This window comes from Vanrija albida, assembly GCF_041260175.1.
Source record: "Vanrija albida strain AlHP1 chromosome Unknown contig_1, whole genome shotgun sequence".
Classification (NCBI taxonomy): Eukaryota; Fungi; Basidiomycota; class Tremellomycetes; order Trichosporonales; family Trichosporonaceae; genus Vanrija; species Vanrija albida.
In genome coordinates, this window is record NW_027191420.1 from 2,433,583 (window position 1) to 2,456,317 (window position 22,735).

The following is a 22,735-nucleotide window of genomic DNA, read 5'->3' on the forward strand; positions in this document are numbered from 1 at the left end:
TGGGGATCATTCATAGCATAGCAGTACTGTCATCCAGAATGCACATCCGTGTCAGCACAGCATGAGCAGTCGCAGAAGTGGCAGCAATGGCGCCACGGGTTGCCACTAGTCCACGTCCAGATACAGAATCCATGCACAACCCACACATCTATAAAACGTCATGCTCGCCACTCGTGAGAAGCAATCCCACTACTGGGCCTTCTTTTCCTGGACCTCGGCCTTGTTCGAAGCGTCTTCGACAAATGCGAGGTAGACGTAGCCGCCGAGGACGATGTTGGCGGCGAGGACGGCTGAGAGGGCAGCGTAGGCTGTGTTACCTGGACGTGTCAGCACCAGGGGACGAGGGGTGGTGGAATGCTAGCGGGTGCTTCGAGCCCACGAGGGCGCAGCTGGTCCGCTACCCAGGCCGATCGACTCACCATTCCACAGGTGCTTGACTGTCAGAAAGTATGTTGAGATGGGGACGATAGCCATGAGGACGGCGAACGTGAAGAGCTTGAGCAGGACGTCCCTGTACGAGGTTAGCGAGCGGCCGGGACGGGAGCACGAGGGGCCGGGACTGCGTTGCGGCCGAGGCGGACAAGGAAGCGGCGGCGGCGGTGCAAACTCACTGCGGGATGCCGTGCGCCTGCGCTGCTGGAGGAGCGGCCATCTTGCCTGATGCCGGCATGGTGTGTGCTGGCGGTTTGTGGGGGGTTAGAGGAGAGGAGGCGCAAGGGGGAGTGCGAGACGAGGTTGTTGCTGTCGATGTCAGAGATGCGCCGAACTCCAAGTTGAGCAGGACGCGCGGTGGTGGGAGTGGTGGGTGGGTGACTGGCAACACGCGGGCGGGTGCCTGGAAATGTCCGTGCCACTTGACCACCGTCAATGACGCTCGTCCGTTCGAACAACCCGACCCATCTCACTCGACTCGCTTCACTCTCCATCTCCCGAACAAGGCCCGCAACAACCACCACCACCACGACGCACGATGGCGGATCCACGGCGCAGCATCCTCGCCGATCCCCTCGCGCTCACGCACCCCCGCCATGGCGGCCGCACGCACTTTGTCGTCGCGGGCCAGAGCGCGCCCGGCGCCAGCGGCGACGTCAAGATGTTTGAGTGGGACCCGGCGGTGAGTGCGGGGCGGGGGGTTGCTCCTCGCCCGCGTGGATGGGAGCAGTGGGACGCGGAACTTGGGGCTGACACTGCAGGGCGAGTCGATGAGCATGGTCGGATGCCAGACCGACGTCGGAGGCGTCAAGGTGAGCTGATGTCGCGACGCCTGCTGACCCCAGGCCATCGCATGGTCGCCGCTCCCGACCCACCGGCACCTCGTCGCCCTCGGCCTGAGCACGGGACGCACGCAGCTCTCGTCACTGTCGTCGGCGTCGCTCAACCTCACAATGTCGGGCAGCACGACGCCAGCGACCCAGCCCCCGCTCGCCGCGCTCCTGACAGTCAAGCACTCGCGCCCCGTCACGGCTCTGTCCTTCTCCGACCGCGACCCGTACCTCCTGGCCGCGGGATACGACCGTCACCGGTCCGACTACTCGCTCGTCATCTGGGACATTGCCGACGCCGTCGCCGCCATGCCGCGCGACTCGGATGGCGAGGTCGTGTACAACCGCCCCGGCGAGAAACTCGAGGTGACCAACCCGCTCGCCCTGCGCCCCGCGAGCGGGCTGCACTCGAGCAAGACGGACACCACCATCCGCCACGTCCAGCAGTACTGCCCCTCCGAGGCGGTCCAGAGCGTCGCCTGGGTCCCCAAGTCGGCGACAGAGGTGTTTGCCAGCGCCAATAACAAGGTCATTCGGCTGTACGATCTCCGTGCGCCGGCTGCTGCGGCATCGGCTGCTCCGGCCCCTCGCGAGCCCGCGGCGGCGAGCGTGGCGGGCGCTGCGATCTCGTGGAACACGCGCGCAGTGTACACCATCACTCCGGACCCTGATCGACCGCAGCGCCTCGCGTCGGTCGAGCAGTCACCGGGTGGCGGGATCGTGCGCCTGTGGGACACTCGTCGCCCCGGCGTCGAGCTCATGAATCTGTCACTGGAGCATGACTGGTCTGGCGGCGGCGCAAGCTCGGCCATCGTCTCCCTCGAGTGGATGCGCACACCGGGCGTGCCAGATTTCGGCGCCTCGTCGCTCGGCGTGGGCACGCGCGAGGGCGGTATCTCGATCTGGGACATTATCAGTGGCCCTCAGCGCGCCGACGGCCTCGACGAGTGGACGTCCTTGGGTGGCATGCGGAATGGTAAGTGGCATAGGTTTGGCCCGCCGTTCTTCTGAGCGAGGGCAGGTGAGCGCAGAGTCTGACACGCCACACAGTTGTCAAGCCCAAACTCAACCTCCAAAGCTTCGTGTTTGCGCCACCAACGTCGCCTGCCGTCCGTGACGTCGTCTTTGTGGTCAAGGACGGCACGATCGGCGCAGGTCCCGTTGGTTCGGCCCCTTCGGTGAGTCCGCGTTCTCGGGCACGGCCTGTCGCCCTCTTAACACCCTGTACAGATTGCATCCAGTGCTCGTGCAGAACTGGCCGTCAGCGCCTCGTCATTGTTCATCCTTGACCCCAACCTTCCCAGCCGAACCCGTGCTTCTACCCCTGGCACTCGCTCACCACGGTCTCGATCTCATTCGCATCCCCAGTCCCGTGACCCAATGACCGATGATCGCAGGAAGAACAGGTTCCAACTGCCCCCAGAGCGTGTCTCAGCACTGCTGGCCGCCGAGCGTGCCCGCAGCAGAGATGCCTCACCGGTGGGGATCGGACGGACCCGTCGTGAAGGCCTGCCCTTTGAGGAACTGGATGGCGAGGAAGAAGACTACGGAGACGAGGTGTCCGGACCAGAGGGCTTCAGGCGGACACTGCGGCATGACATTGCGTGGATCATGAAGCGCAGGGTGGAGGAAGGCTATGGCCTGGACAATGTGAGCACGGCAGCTCTGGAGGCACTGCTGATATTCCCAGCTGTTGCTCAACGCGGCGGTGGGCACCGGGTTCCCTGATGCGGATCGTCTGTTAGGCACATGGGAGTTTGTCGATGGTGAGTAACCGCGACTTGACCACAGCTGACCTTTCTGCAGAGTTTATCCAAGGCACCGCTCCGGACCTGTCGATTCAAGGCAACTACAACCTCACGTACCAAGGCATTTGGCCAATATGGTCGGGCCAGATCGGCGGAACGCCGTCGTTGGCGAGCTCTGTGCCGGGATCAGCAGCCTGGGCAGCCCTTCGTGCCCAAAGCAACTCACACCTGGGCGTTGGGCAACGAGAGGGTGGCAGCGCCGGGTCAACACCAAGGCGCGACGCGGCCGACCTCCTCGACCCAGACTACACGGCCGCCTTAGCCAAGATCAACGCCGCACGAGCGACGTCCGGGGCCAGCTCCAGTCCAGGGAACCACAGACTTCCTCACACTGAAAAGCTGCCCCAGAGGCGGATGATCTTGGCCGTGTGTGGAGAGAACCATGCGTACGAGACGATGGCTGAGGTCAACCGGTGAGTCTGCATCCAATGGGTTGAGTCCTTTCCTGACACCGCTACCAGGCTCGTCGACGATGACCAGCGAACCAAGGCTGCTTGCTGGGCATTCTTTGCTGGCGAGGAAGGGCCTGCCGTTACTATCCTCATGCGCTCTGACGGTGAGTGGGGCGATCGATTTGCGTCAAGACTGACACTCTCCAGACGAGAAGCACCGTCTCATGGGTGCCACCATTGCCGGATTCATGACCCAGTCTCGCGCAGAGCGCGGCTCCCTGTTCTGGCAGGAGCACTGGAGAAGCATGGTAGACAAGGTGGACGATCCGTACGTCCGTGCAGTTCTCACCCGTATCGCTGGTGAAGACTGGGACGGAATCCTCTACGACGAGAGTCTGCCTCTGCTCGACCGCATCGCCGTCGCTGTATGCAACCTGAACGACAAAGACGTAAGCCAGGATGCCGAAACCCGGTGCTGACCCACCACAGCTTACCCTCTTCCTCCGCAATCGCCTCAACCGCTGCATCCAGCTTGGCTCGCTGCAGGGCCTGGCGCTGACGGGCTTCACTCCTGCTGGCCTCGACGTCTTGCAGGCCTTTGTCGACAGGAATGGCGACGTGCAGACGGCCGCGCTCCTCTCAGCCTTCTTCCCGCGCTCTCGCCTCAGCAAGTCGCAAATCGCCACGATCCAGCGCTGGCAGGAAGCGTACCGCGACCTGCTCGACAGCTGGATGGCGTGGGTACCTCGCTGCAACTTTGACGTTGGCGTCATTGCGCGTCGCCGCGAAATCGGCGACTTGGCCGACGATGCCGTCCAAACCGTCGTCGTCTGCCCGGCCTGCAACAACCAGCTCACCAAGCAGACCGAGGAGCACTTGCTGCGCAAGAATGCCCTCCGAGGCGCCATCAAGCCGCCAAGCGTTCGGGTGGGTCCTGCTGTCGTGCCGACTGAAACTGACAGCTCTTCAGACTGCGCAGTGCCCGTACTGCCAAAACTCGTTGCCGCGGTGCAGCGTCTGCCTCGTGCACGTCAGACCAGAGACCGATACTCGTGGACGGGAGGTTCAAGTCGATACAATGGACACGGCTTACGTTTCTTGCCAAACCTGCCGACATGGCGGTGAGTAGGCCACAAGGTTGTAATTTCCCTTCCCAGCTAACACTCCACAGGTCACGTTGCACACATTCTGGCATGGTTTGAAGGCGGGCTTGATGGAGAGCCTCCTCACGACGTATGCCCCGTCGCTGGCTGCGAGTGCAACTGTGCTAGCTTATGAGACTCTGGACTGTCGTCCGGGTTAGCGGAGCCTCAGTTGAAGGCACACCATGCATTTTGTATACTGTTACATGACTGCAGCTCTGGGCGCATGGCCTGAGATGTTGGATGCGGCTGCGCGATTGCAGCAAGATGCCTTCTATGAGGAACACGCAGCGCTGTTGATTGAGACAGCTCTGGATAGTGGGTGGAGACATCGGTTATGTTGTGGGCTTGACGTGACGCTTGCCCTCGGCCTGGTTCACCAGTTCTCGGGCCATCCGCTCGTCTTCGACCGCTTTGCTCAGCGCGTCCATCCAATGACCTAGCCGTACACGGTCGGAGGGGAGCGCAGATAGATAGCGAGCGTGAGCCATGAGGGGTACCTTGCGGAGGAAGCGTCCACTCAGTTCCAGCTCGTAGCAACGGTCTGCGATGTCGCGGAGCCGGTACGATGCTTGTCGTGCGCGCTCTTCTCGTTTCTTCTGGGCCGGTGGGAGGTTGCGGGTACCCAAGTCACTCCATTTAAGGAGATACTGGGCCCCTGGGGCTAGTGTTGCTTCGGCGAGTGTCTGCAAGCAGGATGACAGGATCCAATAGATGGCCGGGGCAGGTGGAAGCCCGACGTACTGCTTGATGTCGGCGCGGTCAACGAAGGCAGAATCTGGACGCGATGTAAGCCACAAGATCGTGTAACCAGCCTCACCAATGGAACCCGCTAAGTTTGATGTTGTCATGACGAGGACGTTCTTCCGAGACTTGAGCTTGTCAAGTTGTGTCAACAGCGCATTGACAACCTGGCCCGGCGTCAGAGGCGAACATCACCAAGGTGTCATCACATACCCTCAAGGCATCGGACGGCTCATTCCCAGTCATTGCTCCCGCGCGAGCAGCAGTGAGAGACTCGACCTCGTCTGAAGCAGTTAGCCTGGGGACCACACGCCCTTGCTCACCAATCATTACGACCACCAGGCACCCTTCGTCTGTTGCCAAGTCGGTTACATCGTCGAATAGCTTCTGGACGAGCTTGCCGCTCTCGCTGAACCACTTTGAAAACAGGGAGTGGGAGTTGATCTCGACGAGTCGCCCACGGGGATATCTGCGGCCGGTCAGTGATCACCGTCACTGAGGATAAACCCACTGCTCCGACATGCGGATGGACAGTTTCTGTGCAAGGGCACGGCACAGCGACGTCTTGCCGGTGCCCGGTGGGCCGTACAGGAGGATAAGCCTAGATTGTCAGCAACGGCCGTTGGTGTCATGCCCACCTGTTCCACGAAACAACGTTGAAGTCAACCTCGTTCTCTGCAAACAGAGATGACGAGTGGATGTAGGTCAGAAGCTTCTGCTTGATGTCGTCTGGGTAGACAAGACTGTCCCAGAGACCCTCATGAGCCTGGGATGGAAGCTCGCAAATAGTGGCTGCTGACGGGCGGGTGTCGCTGTCGTCTTCGTCTAACCCGCCGGTGATGTGTGCGACAGCTCGACTGGACGCTCGATACGTATGAATCACGAACTCTGCCGCCGACGTTTCGACGTCGCCTGAAAGAGTCAGAAAGTAAAGTTTACGACGGCCTCAAGAACAACTCACCGTCAAATTCAGCAATGTAAATCTGGTCGACGTTCCTCGCCAGAATCGCGAAGTCCCCCCAGTGCTTCTCCGGGACGACAGTTGCAGAAGGCACCCATTGGTAGGCCTCTCGCAACACGGGTATCACGTTGCTCTCGATGATGCTCTTCGTGACTGCTGAACGATCGACGAGGCGGACCTCCACTGTGATTGACAATTGTATGCGTTGTCAGAAACATACGTTGCACCGGAGAGGGAGTGTCAGCATCACAATCCCAAGCTGGGCAACTAAGGCTTACCGTGGACCACTTGGGGGATATCGTACTCTTCATCGTCGTCGCTGTCAGTCTCGCTGTCATCAATGCGAGTCTCGTCCATGTCGACCTCTTCGCTATCATATGATTCGTCCATGTCGGGAGTACCATCTTGTGCGACGAGGTGTCCGTGCTGGGCTATTGGGCCAGTGTTAGCCGAGCTTGGGACTCTGGCAAGCAACAAACCCATATTGACTTCGACCAAGGAGACTGAATCAGGTTCGTTAGCAATTGGGAGCGCAAAACAACTCGGGATCCCCAGCCCAACTGCAGAGGGAAGGCGAAGACGGGGCGGGGCACCCAACTGGCACTCACCTGGTTGCACTGGGCTTTTCAATGGCGATGAGTTGCAAGCCCACTGCCGCCCTTGGTTCCTGCTGTTTGGAGGTGGTGGTGGAGGAGCTGCTACAACTCGTGCGGGCATGAGGGAGATGGGTGGCTTGTTGTGGGTGATGGTGAAGCGCAAACAAGCGAGCAAAGCTCTGACAGGCTGATGAAAGAAGGCCAATGTTGACAACCAAAACAAAGTCAATCACGGCCGGCCGGGCGACCACTTAACCAAAGTGGCGGGACCAAACAAATGCCACGTGGGATCGACAACCAACGCGCCAACGCCACCGCGCCACCCAACCTTGGAACTTCCGCTTTCAGTGGCACAGGAGCTTTCCATCGCATTGACCCCTGCGTCAGGACGCTGCAATCCATAGAATTATGACGGTACAAACGTGGCTGTTTAACTAATGGGTCCTCGTCAGAGGTGGCCAGGTCGCTGTGAAGCGTCTGGCTGGCCACAATTACAGAATTACACATGATACACGATTTTACCGAGGCTGAGGAGGGTGGGTGGTGCATGTCATTGAGAGTCGATAGAAGTGAGCGAGCCGTGTCGATTCGAACTAGGCGAGTGGGAGAGTGGATGCGCGAGTGCGAACATAAGGGAACCATATGCGACCGTGACAGTTGATGTCCATCCGAGGTGGATGGTTTCAGGTTGGGACGATGATTATGATGCGGACAATGATCGACAGAACAATAAATGGGGGCTGATGGCCTATGCCATCCAAGGCTCGGCGTCGGGGGCATCGTCCTCGACAAAGAGCATGCCGTTGTATGGGCGCGCAGACGGGCTCATCAATGGGACACGTCGAGCTGCAAACAGCTTCGGGTCGTGGTCCCCGTGAGCAGTCGCAACGTGGAAGGCGACAAGGGGAGACCGACCGAGCAGATCGCCGTCGCGGGGGCTACACTCGGGGTCGGTGTCGAGACTGCGACAGCGAGTGAGGAGTGGCGTCTGCTCGTCTGGGTCAAAATTTTGTTCGTTGATAAAATCGTGCCAAGACTGGTCGGCGAGTGCGTCGTCTGTTTGGGGAGGGCCGTTAATTGCGCCCATCAGTGGCGCTCCGACAGGGGGACGAGGCTGGGCGAGCTGCGTTTCGGTCCAGATGTTGACGGCTGTGGACAAATCGCCATCAAACGAAGCCAGACTTTGCCTGGACGAGAAGAAAGCAGCCGAGGTTTCGCGCTCTGAATCAGCAGCCTTGTTTTGGGCGGCAAAATAATCGGAATGTCTGGATCTTGAGACGGCGAGAGCATTCCCAGTGTAGCCCGAGGAGGGTGCGGGTGTCGACGCAGCTGATGCTACCGACGGCGCGCCCTCGGCGGCCTGTGGCGTCGCCGCAGTAGCTGCTGCGGGGGTTCCGGTAACAGCAGGGCTTGGAGCTGGTTTGGTCTCCTCAGCTGCAACCTTTGCCTTCTTGGCAGCTTTTGGCGTCGTAGTTGACACCTTTCGCTTAACGCGGGGCGGTTTCGAGGAGCTCGGTGTGCTTGCTTCAGCAGCTGGGGTTGCAGCTTGCGTGGCGGGGGTCCGCGGCGGCTTTGTGTCCTCGGCAGGAGCCTTGGGCGACTGCTCGACCTTGGGCTTGCGGACCTTGGGCGGTGGTGGCGGCTTGAGGTCTTCTTGCTTCAGGGGTCGCTTGATGAGGTTATTGACAACCTCGGGACTCAACTGCATGCCTTGCTGGATCGGAGTGCTGCCTCCAATCGCGTTGGCCAGTGCAGCTTGAGCAGCGAGCGGTGTAAGCTGCCCAGGAGCGGTGGGCATCGACTGCCCGACAGCGGCGGCTGCCGCCGAGGCAGTGGCGCCGCCGTTACTCGTCTTCCCGAGCTCGCTCGTCAACATTTGAAGACGCATTCTCAGTCTGGGTTCGTTCATCGCCGTCGTGAGGTGGGCATTGGACTCATCCAGGACAGTCTTGAGCCTCACGCGGACGCTGTCAAGTTCCTTGAGGGTCAAGCAAGGCTGGTTGTTCTTCGCCCTCATAACAGCTGCCGAGCAGATAGAGGAGAGCTGAATGAGGCCCTGGCATCTTGTCTTGTCCACCTCATTCGGGCCGCAAACGACGTTGAAGAGGGGGCTCTTGGTCTTGGCCTCATGAGCCAGGCGAGCCACGGCATCCAGCACCGTTCGGTAGTCATTCTGCTGCTCAGGGGGGATCTGGACAACATACTTGCGCGTGTTGACTGTTGGTGTGAGCAAAAACATCAGGCCCAAAGATCATGGTGATAAGGTGACTCACTGAACGCAGTTTCCAGCTCCCTCTCCCTTGCCCGGATTCCTTCGATCAGCTCGGTGAGGTTGCGTGGTGGTGCCTGGGCTGCCTGACCGGGCTGCCCGGGCTGGCCAGCTTGTGTGGGGGCCTGGCCCTGCTGCTGCTGCTGGGCCTGCTGCGACACCTGCTGCTGCTGCGCCTGCTGTTGCGCCTGCTGTTGCTGTTGCTGCTGCTGCTGCTGGGCTTGCTGCTGGGCCTGCTGTTGCTGCTGCTGCTGCTGCTGGGCCTGCTGCTGCTGTTGCTGTGCCTGTTGCGCCTGCTGTTGCGCCTGCTGTTGCACCTGCTGTTGCTGGGCCTGCTGCTGCTGTTGCTGGGCCTGCTGTTGTTGAGCCTGCTGTTGCTGTTGCTGCTGCGCCTGCTGTTGTTGCTGCTGCTGCATTTGCTGCTGGTGGAACTGCTGGTTTTGCTGAGGAACTTGCTGCGTTGGCTGTGGCTGTGACGCGATAGGCAGCTGCTGCGGTTGCTGCTGTGGCGTAGGCTGCTGCTGTTGCAGTTGCTGGGCCTGAGCCTGCTGGTTGCGCTGTTGCGCCTGGACAGCAAGCATCAGACGCCGCTGGTCTTCCGTCATCGAGATGTTGGGATTTTGAGAAACCGCGTTCAAGAATTCGGCAGATAGGCCTTGAGGAACTCCTCGAAGGCCTTGCTGCTGGCCGAGAGCCGACTGCTGCTGCTGCTGCTGAGTCTGAGGCTGCTGCTGCTGCTGTTGCTGCATCAACCCGTTGATGGTTGCCTGCTGTTGAGGCGTGAACTGGCTGAGGCCGCGATTCATGTTTGTCTGCTGGTTGTTCACGGCGTTTTGCTGCTGGTGCTGTTGCGGGGGCTGCTGCTGCTGCTGCTGAGCCTGCTGCTGCTGAGCCTGTTGCGGCTGCTGCTGGGGCTGAGGCTGAGCTCCTTGGGCTGCACTCTGCTGACCGGTGGGGGCCGCCGGTTGGGCTTGAGTAGGCTGGTTCTGTTGTTGGTTCTGCTGGTTCTGGTTCTGCTGGTTCTGCTGCTGGACGAGATTCTGCACCCAGAGCTCTTCGAGGCGGCTGAGATATGTGTGGTAGATGTCACTGATCTGTTTCGCGATGGCCTCGGTACCCGGCTGCCCCGGTGCAGACCCAATGCTGAAGCCCACAGAGGCCGCCGCCAGAGCCCAAAGCTTGTCCAAAGGCTGAGTATCAAACTGAGATTGTCAGTTTACGTGTCTTCAACGAATACTTACGAAGCGGTATCCTCCGTAGGCAAAGACGTATGCGAACAGCTTGTACAAGTTGACCTGCTTTCCGTCGACAAGAGGGTACTGCAGGTTCTGGTTGTGGTGCAGACCACGAAGCACGCGCATCCAATCCGTCTCCGATGGGAGATTGGCGGGCGATCGGATGGGCTGGGCTGCCCACGGCTGAGTGCCCGCCTTTGCCTGGTTCAGACCAGCCAGTTGAGTTTGCTGGAGTGTTGGCGTGCTCTGCTGTCCGGACTGCTGCTGCTCCGGCTGCTGTTGAGGCTGTTGCTGTTGCTGCTGCTGTTGGGGCTGCTGCTGTTGCTGTTGCAGTGCCTGCTGTTGGAGAGGCTGCATTTGCTGCGGCGCGGATTGCTGAGGCTGCTGTTGGCCGAGAGGCTTTGGTGCGGCTTGGTTCTGACCTTGAGCCTGATTTTGCTGATTCTGCTGATTCTGCTGGTTCTGCTGGTTCTGTAACTGAAGAAGCAGTTGCTGCTGCACGGCAGGCGAAAGGGTGGGCTGCAGAGGGTTTTGCTGGAACGCGTTGGTGAGCTGCTGAACCTGGGCCAAGTTGGCCATGTTGATATTGCCGGAAGGCAGGCGGTTCTGCTGAGTACGCTGCTGCGCTGCCATCGCCAGAAGTTGCGCGTGGGTGTTCGGGTTGACACCACCCTGCTGTGCCATTAACCGCTTGGCGAGCTGTTCCCGTTGCTGGAGAGTCATCTGCGATGGGTTTTGCGGCATCCCCTGCTGTTGGAGCGACGGGTTGGCATTCTGAGCTTGTGGCAGTTGGCTGCTCGCCATGGTCGGTGTTGCGTTCGTCAGGTCAACGGGCAACGAGGCACTTGTGCCAACGTTGTTGTTGGCTGCGTTGGCCGAGTTCTGAGCCGCCCACTGTTGCCTGGAATTGGTTGTCAGCTGAGAAACGATGGCACGGCGCGGACGTACACCTTCTGAATTGCTTTCTGGATATCGGGCGTCATGATGTTGCCCTTCCTAAGCAACCCTGTGTACTGGCTAAACGTTTGCTGGGGCAACGAGGACAGATCCTGCAATGCGTGTCAGAAGTGCACAGGGAGACACGCGCCGGACAAACCTTGGTGTTCAGAATGGCTTCTGCTGCCTTCATCGCCATCGTCTGAAGCTGCGCTTGAGCCTGAGAGGACTGCTGAAGGCCTGGTTGTCCTGGCTGAGCCTGTTGAGGCTGCTGAGGCTGCTGAGGCTGGCCCATTTGTTGCTGTGGTAAGCGTTGTGCCGCCTGCTGCTGCTGCTGCTGGGCCGCCTGCTGACGCTGCTGCTGTTGCTGGGCCATTTGCGGATGTGATTGCTGCAAGTGTTGCAGCTGCTGGGCGATTAGGGCCTGGGTGGCGTTCTGTTGTGGTGAGGCGTTGCCCATACCGCCTGTCCGGATGGCCTGCATGTTGCGCAACTGAAGAGTGGTCAGGACGTGTTAAGATGTAGGACATACAATATCCAATTGGCGTTGGCTGTCGTTCGCCTGGGGAACCAGTGGGTTGCCACCGACCTGAGGGAGGCCTTGGTTGACGTTGAGCTGGTTGCCCTGCTGCTGGGGCTGCTGCTGCCGGGCTTGCTGGTTCATCTGCTGACTTGCCTGGGATTGTAGCGAGTTGAAAGAGGTGAGCCAGCCTTGAGGGATCGAGTTGCCGCCAGCCCCTCCGAGGTTGGCTGTCAACTGGCTAAGGTTGAAGCCTTGTGCTGCCTGCTGGTTCTGCTGGGATTGGTCTCCGGTGCCGCCGCCGAGATTCCCCACGTTCATGTTACCGCCAGCATTGGGGAGTTGGTAGAGCAGCGAGGGATCAAACCCAGTGTTCTGGAAACCTTGGCCAAAGTTGGACATGGCCGTCGACGACGTCGCCGCTGGGAGCTGTTGGCGAGTGGAGTGCTAAGGTTCGTCGCCCGGCACAATGTGCTTTGGCAAGGTGGCAAGACTAGATGGGAGACGTGTTTCGGGCCTTGACTGGTGGATGGTCCAAGAGTCAAGTGATGGTGATGCTTGATAGGGATGGTGATGGGGATGATACAGCTTCGGGTCGAGAGACAGCACAGGGAGTGCTTGTGGGCTCGGGCCGGTGGAGAAGGTCGGTGTGTCAACGGCTCGGCGACACCAGGCAGTCAATGGATGACTAGACCAAGGCTCAAGCTTTGGGGGTGAAATCGAGCAGACGACCAGTCGATGGACGATGAAGAGGGAGCGCGAGAAGAGAGCGAGTGTGGTGTGTCGTGTGGTGTGGGTAGATGTCGGATTGTGGTGCTTTCGTCTGGGGAATGGTGGACGGAGCGTGAGAGTCGATGCCGGGCCTCACGCGAGTGGGCGATGATGCAGTGAAGACGAGGATGTTGGGGACAGATGGTGGTTGGAGCGCAAGGCGCGCCCGGTATAGGCCGACCTGCCTACCGGGACCGCCGGCGACCTGTTCACCTTATGAAGTGGGGTGAGACAGGGGGGTTGCAGCCGGGGAGGACCAAGCGCTGTTGACGTGTGGGCGGGGGATGGTGGTGTCGACAACGCCGAGGTTTGTTGTATGCTTTGAGGTGAAGTCGCAAAGCAATGGTTGCGTGGTGGTGTGAAGTGGTGGGGTGGGGACAAAAGATGTGCAAGTCGGTGGTAGGTGGGTTTGGTGGTAAGTAGTAGTGCGATGGATGGATGTGGGGGAACGAGGAGCCAAGGCACAGCACGCAGCCAGTCTGAATGGCGGGGGCGGGCGCGGGATGGGTGGGCACTGGCGTTTTTCGGTGGTGTGCTATACAGCCAGCGGCGGCGGAGGCAGCAGCAACGGCGGCGGCGGCGGCGGCGGCGTCGGTCGGTCGGTCGGTGGAGGTGTGGGTGGGGTCAAGTCTGGGTGATGTTGGCGGTGGCGGCAGGGCTACGACTACGACGGGCCGCGGCACGCGGGGCGGACGACGACTACTGTGCGGGTGTACGCGCGAGCCGTCAGTCTTTTTGGCTGGCGTGCAAGGAAGGCGTTTGTCGACGCCTTTGTGCCCGACAGACGGCGCACTAACTGCTGGCTGCTGGCTGGCTGGAGACTGAGAGAACAGACGACCTCGACAAGACTTTTGGCACCAAGTCGGCCCTGCATCGTCCCTTCTTTCGGAACAAACCCTACATAAAAGCCCTGGATCCCTCGACTCTTGCAGCTTCTGCCCCTCTGCCCTCTGCCACTGCAAGCATGGATTGCGAGCCACTGTTCTGCCTGCTTGGCTTTGTACAGGCGAGACTTGACTGCAGCTTGGTCTGTCTGCAACTGCTCGCGTTCGACTAGACTTGGGCCCACGAGGAAGACTCTGTCCATCATCCATCACCCGTTGGCCTACTATTTCCATCATGATGAAGATGTGGGAAAAGGACTGGGCTGGGCTGGGCTTGGCTGGGGAGGAGGGGGGCGGCAAGGCAAGGGCGCCAGAGGTCGCCAGGCAGACAGCAGCGACGACTTGTTCTGGTCGCCTTTGCTGGGTCAGGACAAGCTTGACGACATGGCCCTGATCAGTCCCTGAGTCCCTCGAGTCCCTTGCCCGTGTGCCCACCCACATGTTCGCCCTCGTGCCCCCGTCCCTTGTGTGTCCCTTTTCCACCTCCCCTCCCCCTCCCCTCTCCTACGAGATCCTCGTCCCCTCTTGTTCTTGTTCTGATGCAAGTCCAAGACGGCAACCGCTCACCAAAGCAATAGTTGTCGAGTAATTAGTGCCGTTCCTATCAACCTTGTTGCATACCCCATTACCCTTCACTCGACCCAAATACTCACCTCACCTTGAATCAGATCGACAAGAACAAAGGCACACGCACCCCGCTCCACTCCACTTGATCGACTAACCCCTCGACGCAACCTCCCGCCTGCCCCTCTATCGCCCTTGCCCCTCCAAGGCCCACGTTGCTTTATCTGGAGATCAACGACAGCTTCACCTCAGCCAAGCCAAATCAATCCTTTGCCACTTTGTAGCAGTGCCACTCTTGTAACCGACACCGAGCGCTCCACAACCTATACACATCCACATACATTGGTATTGGTATCTATCGCTTCAGGAGCACGCTGCATGGGTGGGCGAGCACCTGATAACCGTGGGATTTCTATATCTGTAATCGGTAAAGTAAGAAAAGCGTTGGCGACAGGCTCTCTGTATTAACCGGTCGTAATTACACCAGCTCATTACACCAGCAGAGTGTTGAAGCACCAGTCCCACAGCTTCGAGGTGACACCAAAGCCGAGCTCGAAGTCTGCATTGTCAGCAATGGGTCGAGACGGGGGTCACTAGGTGTACTCACTCTTGTAGTGGTGGGCGAGGTGGTAGCGCTTCATCTCGGTGAGGTACTGAGGAAGGCGGGTGTGGTGGAGGGCGTAGTGCATGCAGTCGTAGAGGATGTAGAAGGTGAAGGCGCCCGCGATGATACCGTTCGCCATAGCCTTGGGGAAGATGAGGTGCGCAAGACGGGTGAAAGGCGTCTCGAGCACGAAGAAGAGGAGAGGGGGCATGACGAGGCGGAGGCGGTCCATGGGCAAGTAGTGGTGGACACCGTGGAGGAGGAAGTGGAGCATCAAGGCCCAGTTGCGGTCCGGGAGGTAGTGGTCAACGTGGAAGAGGAAGCGGTGAAGACCGTACTCGAGCAGAGTCCAGATGAGGTTGCCGAGGAGGAAGCATGGGATGGTCTTGGCGAAGGCCGAAGATGCCACAGTGGGGAGACGGGGCAGGGGCCACTGCAGGATGTCACCGGCGACAATCGACGAGTCGGTGAACTGGAGGAGCGACAAGTAGAAGAGGAAGCCGGTGATGGGACCCCAGAACAGGGGGACCACGTACCACTTGGTACGGGTGAATGCCTCCAAAAAGTCCCAGCCAAACAGACGGGCCGACTCCTTGAGGTGGCGAGGGTTGTGAACCTGCTCGAGGTAGTACTCCTTGGACCAAGGAGCACCCCAGACCTGCGCCAGGAGGGGCTTGGACAGGTCGAGGAACTTGTTCTTGTCAAAGTCGGCCTTGGTGTTGGTCTCGTCGGGGTGGAAATTCTCATCAGGCACCCAGTCTGAGCTGTCAGCACCTTGAAACACGGTATGCGAGTGTGTGATTACGCAGCCACTTACCGTCAGAGACTGTCGACTCTCCTTGCACGAGGACGCCAATTTTGAACTCCTCGAGCATCTCGAACGCAGAGGGCGAGTGCTCGTGCCAGAACTTGTCCGTCATGACATCCTCGAGATCGCGACCGGCGTACTGAAGGAGGAACGCCTCACCTCCGGGGTGGTCGTCCATGAAGGGGGTGATGTCGTAGACATTGTTCTCACTGGTGACCCAGCAGGCTGTACGCGAGGCCCCTGCACAAGTGTCAGCACGGGTCAAGCTGGACGCTGCACAGACGAGAGGACGCAAAAGCTGCCTGCCGGCTGGATGCCGAACAGCAGGTGCGGTCTCTCCACTCACTCTTCTTCACGTCGGCTTGGGCAAAGATGCGCGTTTGAGTCATTGTTGATGAGGAAGGGGGTGGGTGGTGTCGAAAGGGTCAAGGGGGTGTGTGAAAGGAGTGATAGCGACCCGATCGAGTAGGCAGAGTGTGTTGTAAAAGGTCGACGAAGACGAAGAGTGCGATGACGAGGTCGACGATTGAAGACTGACTGACTGACGGTGTGATGGTCTGTCAACTGTCAAGAGTAGAAAAGGGACGAGTAGTCTTGAAGTGGTCGGTCGTGCAAGGCCAAGCGAACAAGTGGGGAGTGGACAGCGGGGAAAGGCCGAACGAGTAGGTTGAAATGAGTATACTTGAAGGGCAACGACGAGGTCGGGTCGAATGGTTCAAAAACATTCTGGCTGTTGCTCCAACGCGCGCGCGCGCGCGTGCGACAAAGGAGGTCGCACCCACGTAGACTCCAAGCGGGTGGTCTGTGCGCTGGGTGGCACGACGCCCGCAGCCTGCCGCCTAGTGCGCTGCGCGCGCGCACGGCGCCGGCCGGCAACGGGCCAGGCGGAGGCCAAATATGCCCGCCCGGCCTGCCTCTGCCTGCCTTGGCTACACGCGAGTCCAAGCGAGGACCCGAGTGAGTGACGCTCTCTGGTGGTGCGCGCGCGCTTTGTTTTGGCCACCCATTACACCCATTACACCCTACACCGCATTGACCCGCATGACAAGGCCCGGCGCACGTCCCTCGCGTCTCCCGCCGCCCGCCCTCGCGCGTTACTGACGTCTGCCTAGCCTCGGCCAACGACGCCTGCCAAGGGCAAAGGGACCAGGTGTCAAATTTTAATGTCGTGTGTTTGTTTATCACGCCCATCTGACAGTTCAAGGTGGTCTCATTCCGCTCCACTCGGCGGCCACTCGCCGATTTGCGGACAATGGCCATAGCGGCAGCGCCGGACGGCGGCGGCCACGGTCTGATGCAATGACATTGCAGACAATGGTCCGCAGTGATGGGCGCCGCCGCCACATCAGTCACCATCCAATAACTGTACGACGCCTCGTGCAATGATCCTCGTCTCCCAGTTCCCAGATCCCTCTCGCATCCTCCAGCCAAACGTGAACCCTCGTCGTTGAGGGTGAAAACGGAGGTAACCACCGCCAAGAAGAGCGGCCGCGTCGCCCCCGTCACCACAAGGTCGTCGCCGGACATGGCCGCCCAGGCATAACACCACATCATCCTGCACCTGCTAGCTAGCTAGGTTGCTAACAGACTTCGTCACTGGTCCAGGCAGACAGTTACATCCATTTATCTCTGTGGCGGTCGTGACGTCAGGAACACGAGCCATCTGACCATGAGGAGACCTCACTGACACGCCTATTGACCTACTGCCCCCCGAATCCAGATAGCATTCCGGCACTGTGGCATCGCCTCTGTTTTGACGAGGCACCCAGCATCGGACATTGAACCACTCCTGGTGTTCGACAAGCAGATCTAAAGGGGGACAACCTACCACTGGTCTTGTCACCTCGTATCGAAGAAGCAGCTCGGCTGCGGGCAACCTTCGCGGGGCTCCGCCGCTATGACGGACCGATTCACACAAAGACGCCGAACGCATGTGGTGCATGTGGGTGCAGGGCATCCTTTGTCGTGTTCGCACATCTTGCCTCTGCAGAGCCCCCTCCAGCGCAACAAGCTTGACCTGCAATGGTCTCAAGCGTACGGTCATCGACCGACTCGGGGGTGACGCGACGAGCATCCTTTCTTTCCCAACACCGTCCGAGCCCCATTCCGGGCCCCAGATCGCACCCCACGCTCAACGGACATGGGCGGCAGAAACCCACGCCGGTGCCCGTTGCGGCGCTCATCGCCCTCTGTCTGTCGCGGGCGAGCGAGGGATTCATGTACGCCGTCATCTTTCGTGAGTCTGCGCCTGAGCCGTTCGTGCATCAGCTTAGCGCGAACGATCAGCCTACGTGAACGAAATGATGCACGACTTTGGGGTGCCCCAGAAATCGGTCGGCCTTTGGTCAGCCGCAGCGGTGGGTATCGACGAATCGTACCCAGAGTCGATCTAACAGGCCCTCAGGAGTCAGCCCTCATGGTCACTGAGGCGATTACTGCTCCAATGTACGCGCCGCTTGCCGATCGATACGGCAGACGAGCGGTCTTCATTCCTCTGGTCGCTTTATGGGGCGTTTTCTCCTTGGCGTTTGGGTTTGCCTCGAACGCAGTAACTGCTGTTCTGATGCGCGCTCTCTGTGAGTTGACCGTTCGCGGAGAGACGCATGCTGATGGACCAAGTGGGGTTGCTGTACGTCGAGCTGTCGGCTAGGACGCCCACTGACTCGGTCCAGTGCCGGCGCTGGAGTCATCTCGCGCACCATTCTTGGCGAGTTGTGTGACAAGAGCAACCGTATTCAATGTAAGGCCACGCGTAAGGGCGTCTTCTGACGGCGAGGTTTTGCTCTGTTCTCGCCCTCGTTCACTATCGGAGTGACCATTGCGTAGGTGAACGCGCCGGTACATCATGCTCACAAGTCCAGTCCCATTATCGGTGGCTTCCTGTCCAAACCGGTGCCGCGACTTCTGCCTGAATCATTCACATTATTCGTCACTTACCCATATCTTTTGCCCGCTATCGCAGCAAGTGCGACAGGGTTCGCAGCGGCATGGACCTCGTACCTCACCCTCCCAGAGGTCAGTTCCATTCTACCGCGAGCTCGACGCTTGCTCATGCCACTTCCCAGACGCTCCCACCATCACTGCGAACAGCCCGAGGCTCCGCCGCCCAAACAAGCGAGGGACGCAAATGGGGAGGTCTAGGGGCCCTCGTGATGAACAAGGCCTTCCAGAACGTGCTCCTCCTCTATGGCCGTAGGTCGCGTTCACTCCACACCAGACACCTTGCTGATTACGCAGTCGCCAATATGGTCCAGTTCTCGTGGGAGGCCATATACCCGCTGTTCGCGTTTACAGACAAAAACCTGGGCGGTCTCCAGCTTTCGGTGAGAGCGTACTCCAGCATTCGCTAATGTGTTTTAGACCCCGACAATCGGCGTCCTGCTCGCGTTGGGGGCGGGGCTATCAATCACCCTGACCATATTCCTCTTCCCGGTCCTTCACCGGATCGTGCCAGAGAACTCGTACCTGGGTTTCTGTAAGAGCAAGGATTTGTTCTACAGCTGGCTGATGTCCACCAGGTCTTGTGCAGTACCCAATTGCTGTTCTCCTGTTCCCGGTTGCGTGGGCAGCCAACAAAGACTACCCAGTCGCTGGACGTCTGGGTCTCGCTGGATGGGCGATCCTCTTTGTCCAACTGATCCTGCGTCGGGTGGGGGACTTTGCTCCGACACTACTCGACACGCTTGTCCTCGACGCGATACCTGACAGCTCGCTGTTGGCTCTTGCCAACTCCCTGACCTTCAGCTGTGCTGCTGTTTCCCGCTCCGTCGGTGTCTTCGTGGTCTCATGGTTCTTCTCCTACTCAACGACGGCCTCCTCGCCATACTCGTTCAAAAGGCTTCTGGTCTGGGTTGTCTTTGTGGCCATATGTGTGCCATCGCTCTGGTTTGCAAGCCGTGTGCGTCCCGGCGAGAAACATCAAGCCGATGAGGAGGAGCACTACGAGTTGCTGCGAGCCCCAGATGAGAATGATGCATGAAAGTGGCTGTCTTCCGAGCGAGGATGCGACCGTCATGTTGATAAAGTCACTGGTCATGTTGCCGAGCTCAATGCTTGGGACTGTTCGGGACAGATATCGCTACTCTGCCACCACATGGTCGTCCTAGGAAGATTGTGGCCAAAGATCGAGGAACAGTGACGATCGACGATAAAGAGTCACGTGATGCCAAGCTGACATCAACCACCGTCATAGTGCCCATATCTGCTTCCCCGCGCCCGTCCCCGCACACACACACACCCCGACTCAACACGACTCTGATTCAACATCTTCCACTTGCTCTCGCCATCTCCATTCCAACCATGCCCTCAGCAAGGTACTATAGGGGTCATCAGACCTCGAATAGGTACCCACCAAGCTCAGCCAAGCAGGAAGACGAGCCTTCATCCTCCCAGCAGCTCCCCCCTACCCAGTTAGCTCCTCCGTCAGCCATTGACCGACCGCCCGGATGTGTCAATCGCTATCCTTCACCCCAATTCTCTGTCCTCTGTGGGCTCATGGATAGGCTACGCAGCGAGAATGCTTCAAAGCGCCGAGAATCTCTCGAGAGGTTTATGCACCAATGGCGAGTCAAAGTCGGCAACGATTTGTATCCTCTCATCCGTTTGCTGCTTCCAGACGTGGGTGTCACTACCCCCCACTCACAAACGCGGAGAACACGGCTTACCAGTTTTAGCGGGACCGTGAGCGACCTGTGTACAATCTCAAGGAGGCATTAATGGCTCGGTGCTACATCGAGGTGCTCGGTCTCGACAAGCACAGTGAAGCGGCCCAACGACTGATCAAATGGAAGCAGCCTGTAGAGGGCCAGGTGCGTGGACGCCCGTGTGCAAGAGCTAAGGCATTCACAGCGAGAAGGGTTCTCGGGAGACTTTGCTCGGGTCTGTTACCAAGAAATCGCCGCTCGTTCAGTTGTGGAAGAGGGGACATTGAGTGTGGATGATGTCAATTCGATCCTCGACGACCTGGCCAAGGGGCGCATGAAGCAGTGAGTTTTACGCGACCGGGCTGAGGTTGACCTCAGGCATGAGTATGTGCCGATTCTCCGGCGCATCAATGAACAGTGTACGGCAGTTCAGCAGGAGTGGATCATTCGCATCATTCTGAAGGGTGGGTGTGGTCTTCGAACACCGAACCCCTCTGATATCCCAGACCTCCGAATCTCTTTCAAGGAGAAGGGAGTTCTTGGTGCCTTTCACCCAGATGCCATGGCCCTCTTCAATGTGTGTTCTGACCTCAAACGCGTGTGCTGGACTCTCTACGAGCCAGAGATTCGGCTGGAAAAGAACGTGAGTTGCTTGCGAACGTACCTCTCTAAGACTCGTAGCAAACGAACATTGAATTGTTCCGGTGTTTCCTGCCCCAACTCTGTCATCGGTCGCCGTCATCATCGCTCGACGCTTGCGCCAAACTCGTTGGTGCTCCCTCGAAACAGTTCATCATGGAAGAGAAGCTGGACGGGGAGCGCATACAGCTCCACATGCGTGGCAACGGGGCGGAGTGGTTTTACTGCTCGCGAAAGGCCAAGGACTACAGTGAGCAAGCACAGTGCGGCTGAGTGCTCACCATATAGCCTACCTCTACGGAGCCCATGTCGGTGAGGGCAGCTTGACTCAATACATCTCTGGCGCCTTCCAGGACGGTGTGAGAAAGTGAGTTGTCGCACGCAGAGAAGCGTCCTGACTCGTGCCAGCATCATCCTGGACGGAGAGATGATGGTGTGGGATCCGATCTTGGACAAGTATCTCGCCTTCGGAAGCCTCAAGACCGCTGCTCTAGGTATTGAGGGATCACAAACCTGCAGCTGACAGTTCCAGATAACGTCGCCGATCAAACTGCACCTCGGCCATGCTGTACGTAAACAACTTCAACATAACTAACAGTGCCAGTCAAGGTGTTCGACATCCTATATCTGAACGGCAAGTGCCTGACGGGGTCCCGACTCTCTGAGCGCAAGCGTCTGCTCAAATCGGGCCGAGTGTTCCGCGATCTCGACAACTTCCGTGGCCGTCTGGAGTTTGTGGACGAGCGGCTGGGTCAGAGCGGCAAGGACATCCGAGACATGCTGGAGAGCGTTCTTGAATCCAAGTAAGTCCCCATTGTGTATCGTCACTATGAGCAACCCTGACACACCGTCAGAGGCGAGGGAATCGTGGTGAAGCGGGTCGACAGCACCTACCAGACCAACTCCCGCGGGGCCGACTGGGTCAAAGTGAAGCCAGAGTACGCCGACCAGATGGGCGAGGTGAGTCGGCATCAGTTGGGAGAAGTCTGACATTGTAGAATCTCGACCTCATGGTGCTAGGTTGGTGGACTGCGACAGCCTGCTTGAAACAGGACTGTCATGCTGATACTTATCGTAGGCGGCTGGTGGGGTCAAGGTGGCCGCACAGGCAAGATCTCCAGCCTTCTGTGCGGGTTGCGCGTTCCTCAGGAGGACGACGGATCAGGAGAAACTCCAGCGTGAGCACACAAACGACACCGCCGCTGACGCGAGCAGATTCGTCACGTTTGCGAAGGTTGGCTCCGGAATGAGCTACGAGGACTACGACTGGATCAAGTTCGTCTCGTTCATCTGCCCGGTCACTTACGCTCTACTCCAGAAATCACCACAAGGATGACTGGCGCCCATTCGAACGCAATAACCCACCCCCTTGGCTGACGTTGGGTGCTATTGGGGTTGATGATAAGCGTGAGTAAGACGAACCTAGCAGACCATTCACTGATGCCCGTGCAGCTGATGTCTACATCAATCCGGAAAAGTGGGTAAATCTGATCTCAGCGTGTTAAACGGAGCAGGTCGTTCGTCATGGAAGTCAAGGCCTCGGAAATCACACTTGCTGGTTTGTGTTCAGCGCGTAACCTACCCGCTAATCATCAGCTGGCAACTACGGCGCCGGTTACACCCTCAGGTTCCCTCGTTGCCGCTTCATCCACTGGGACCGCGGCAGTCGCGATCACCCAAGCAGTGAAGAGCATCGCGATCGTGACATGTGGAACTGCGTAAGCTCTTTCCACCATGACATCGGCTCACCACGCTTGCAGCTCAGCCTGGATGAGTTCACAGCCTTGTTGAACGGACCGCAAAAGCGCTACGTTGACGACGAAGCTGGCTCGTATGTGAAGGATGGGACGTACAATACTGACACGAGTCAGCACACGGAAGAAGAGGAAGACGACGACCGCCAGAGGCAAGGTCGAACTCTTCGAGAGCTTCCGCGGACAGAAGATTGTCGACACTG

General features: G+C 59.0%; 6 protein-coding genes across 6 annotated transcripts; 2 read left to right on the top strand and 4 right to left on the bottom strand.

Annotated features, from left to right (window-relative positions):
- Positions 1-189: 189 nt before the first annotated feature.
- Positions 190-670, bottom strand: VMA21 (vacuolar ATPase assembly integral membrane protein vma21; the record flags this gene model as incomplete). The annotated part of the gene is made up of 3 exons (XM_069349650.1): positions 190-317; positions 420-511; positions 612-670. 3 exons carry the CDS (start codon positions 668-670, stop codon positions 190-192), a joined length of 279 nt encoding a protein of 92 aa, XP_069213194.1.
- A 300-nt stretch (positions 671-970) lies between these two features.
- Positions 971-4,740, top strand: Q8F55_001006 (uncharacterized protein; the record flags this gene model as incomplete). Its single annotated transcript, XM_069349651.1, has 12 exons — positions 971-1,114; positions 1,194-1,244; positions 1,278-2,238; positions 2,313-2,440; positions 2,493-2,912; positions 2,953-3,028; positions 3,069-3,483; positions 3,532-3,626; positions 3,670-3,911; positions 3,952-4,389; positions 4,433-4,583; positions 4,634-4,740. 12 exons carry the CDS (start codon positions 971-973, stop codon positions 4,738-4,740), a joined length of 3,228 nt encoding a protein of 1,075 aa, XP_069213195.1.
- Positions 4,741-4,939: 199 nt separating this feature from the next.
- On the bottom strand, positions 4,940-6,699 carry Q8F55_001007 (uncharacterized protein; the record flags this gene model as incomplete). Its single annotated transcript, XM_069349652.1, has 8 exons — positions 4,940-5,382; positions 5,425-5,515; positions 5,562-5,632; positions 5,672-5,817; positions 5,860-5,949; positions 5,987-6,260; positions 6,310-6,492; positions 6,588-6,699. 8 exons carry the CDS (start codon positions 6,697-6,699, stop codon positions 4,940-4,942), a joined length of 1,410 nt encoding a protein of 469 aa, XP_069213196.1.
- Positions 6,700-7,653: 954 nt separating this feature from the next.
- On the bottom strand, positions 7,654-12,267 carry Q8F55_001008 (uncharacterized protein; the record flags this gene model as incomplete). Its single annotated transcript, XM_069349653.1, has 6 exons — positions 7,654-9,122; positions 9,179-10,376; positions 10,416-11,310; positions 11,358-11,458; positions 11,506-11,838; positions 11,878-12,267. 6 exons carry the CDS (start codon positions 12,265-12,267, stop codon positions 7,654-7,656), a joined length of 4,386 nt encoding a protein of 1,461 aa, XP_069213197.1.
- A 2,308-nt stretch (positions 12,268-14,575) lies between these two features.
- On the bottom strand, positions 14,576-15,885 carry SCS7 (fatty acid alpha-hydroxylase; the record flags this gene model as incomplete). Its single annotated transcript, XM_069349654.1, has 4 exons — positions 14,576-14,643; positions 14,692-15,447; positions 15,506-15,736; positions 15,843-15,885. The coding sequence occupies 4 exons, from the start codon at positions 15,883-15,885 to the stop codon at positions 14,576-14,578; spliced, it is 1,098 nt and encodes a 365-aa protein (XP_069213198.1).
- Positions 15,886-17,713: 1,828 nt separating this feature from the next.
- Positions 17,714-22,114, top strand: LIG4_1 (DNA ligase (ATP); the record flags this gene model as incomplete). The annotated part of the gene is made up of 24 exons (XM_069349655.1): positions 17,714-17,732; positions 17,783-17,853; positions 17,901-18,072; positions 18,116-18,125; positions 18,169-18,236; positions 18,273-18,318; positions 18,358-18,511; positions 18,562-18,688; positions 18,734-18,819; positions 18,857-18,971; positions 19,015-19,145; positions 20,170-20,304; positions 20,345-20,481; positions 20,518-20,603; positions 20,646-20,782; positions 20,929-21,028; positions 21,067-21,145; positions 21,187-21,272; positions 21,311-21,346; positions 21,383-21,581; positions 21,633-21,738; positions 21,777-21,798; positions 21,857-21,956; positions 21,994-22,114. The coding sequence occupies 24 exons, from the start codon at positions 17,714-17,716 to the stop codon at positions 22,112-22,114; spliced, it is 2,343 nt and encodes a 780-aa protein (XP_069213199.1).
- Between the last annotated feature and the right edge of the window lie 621 nt (positions 22,115-22,735).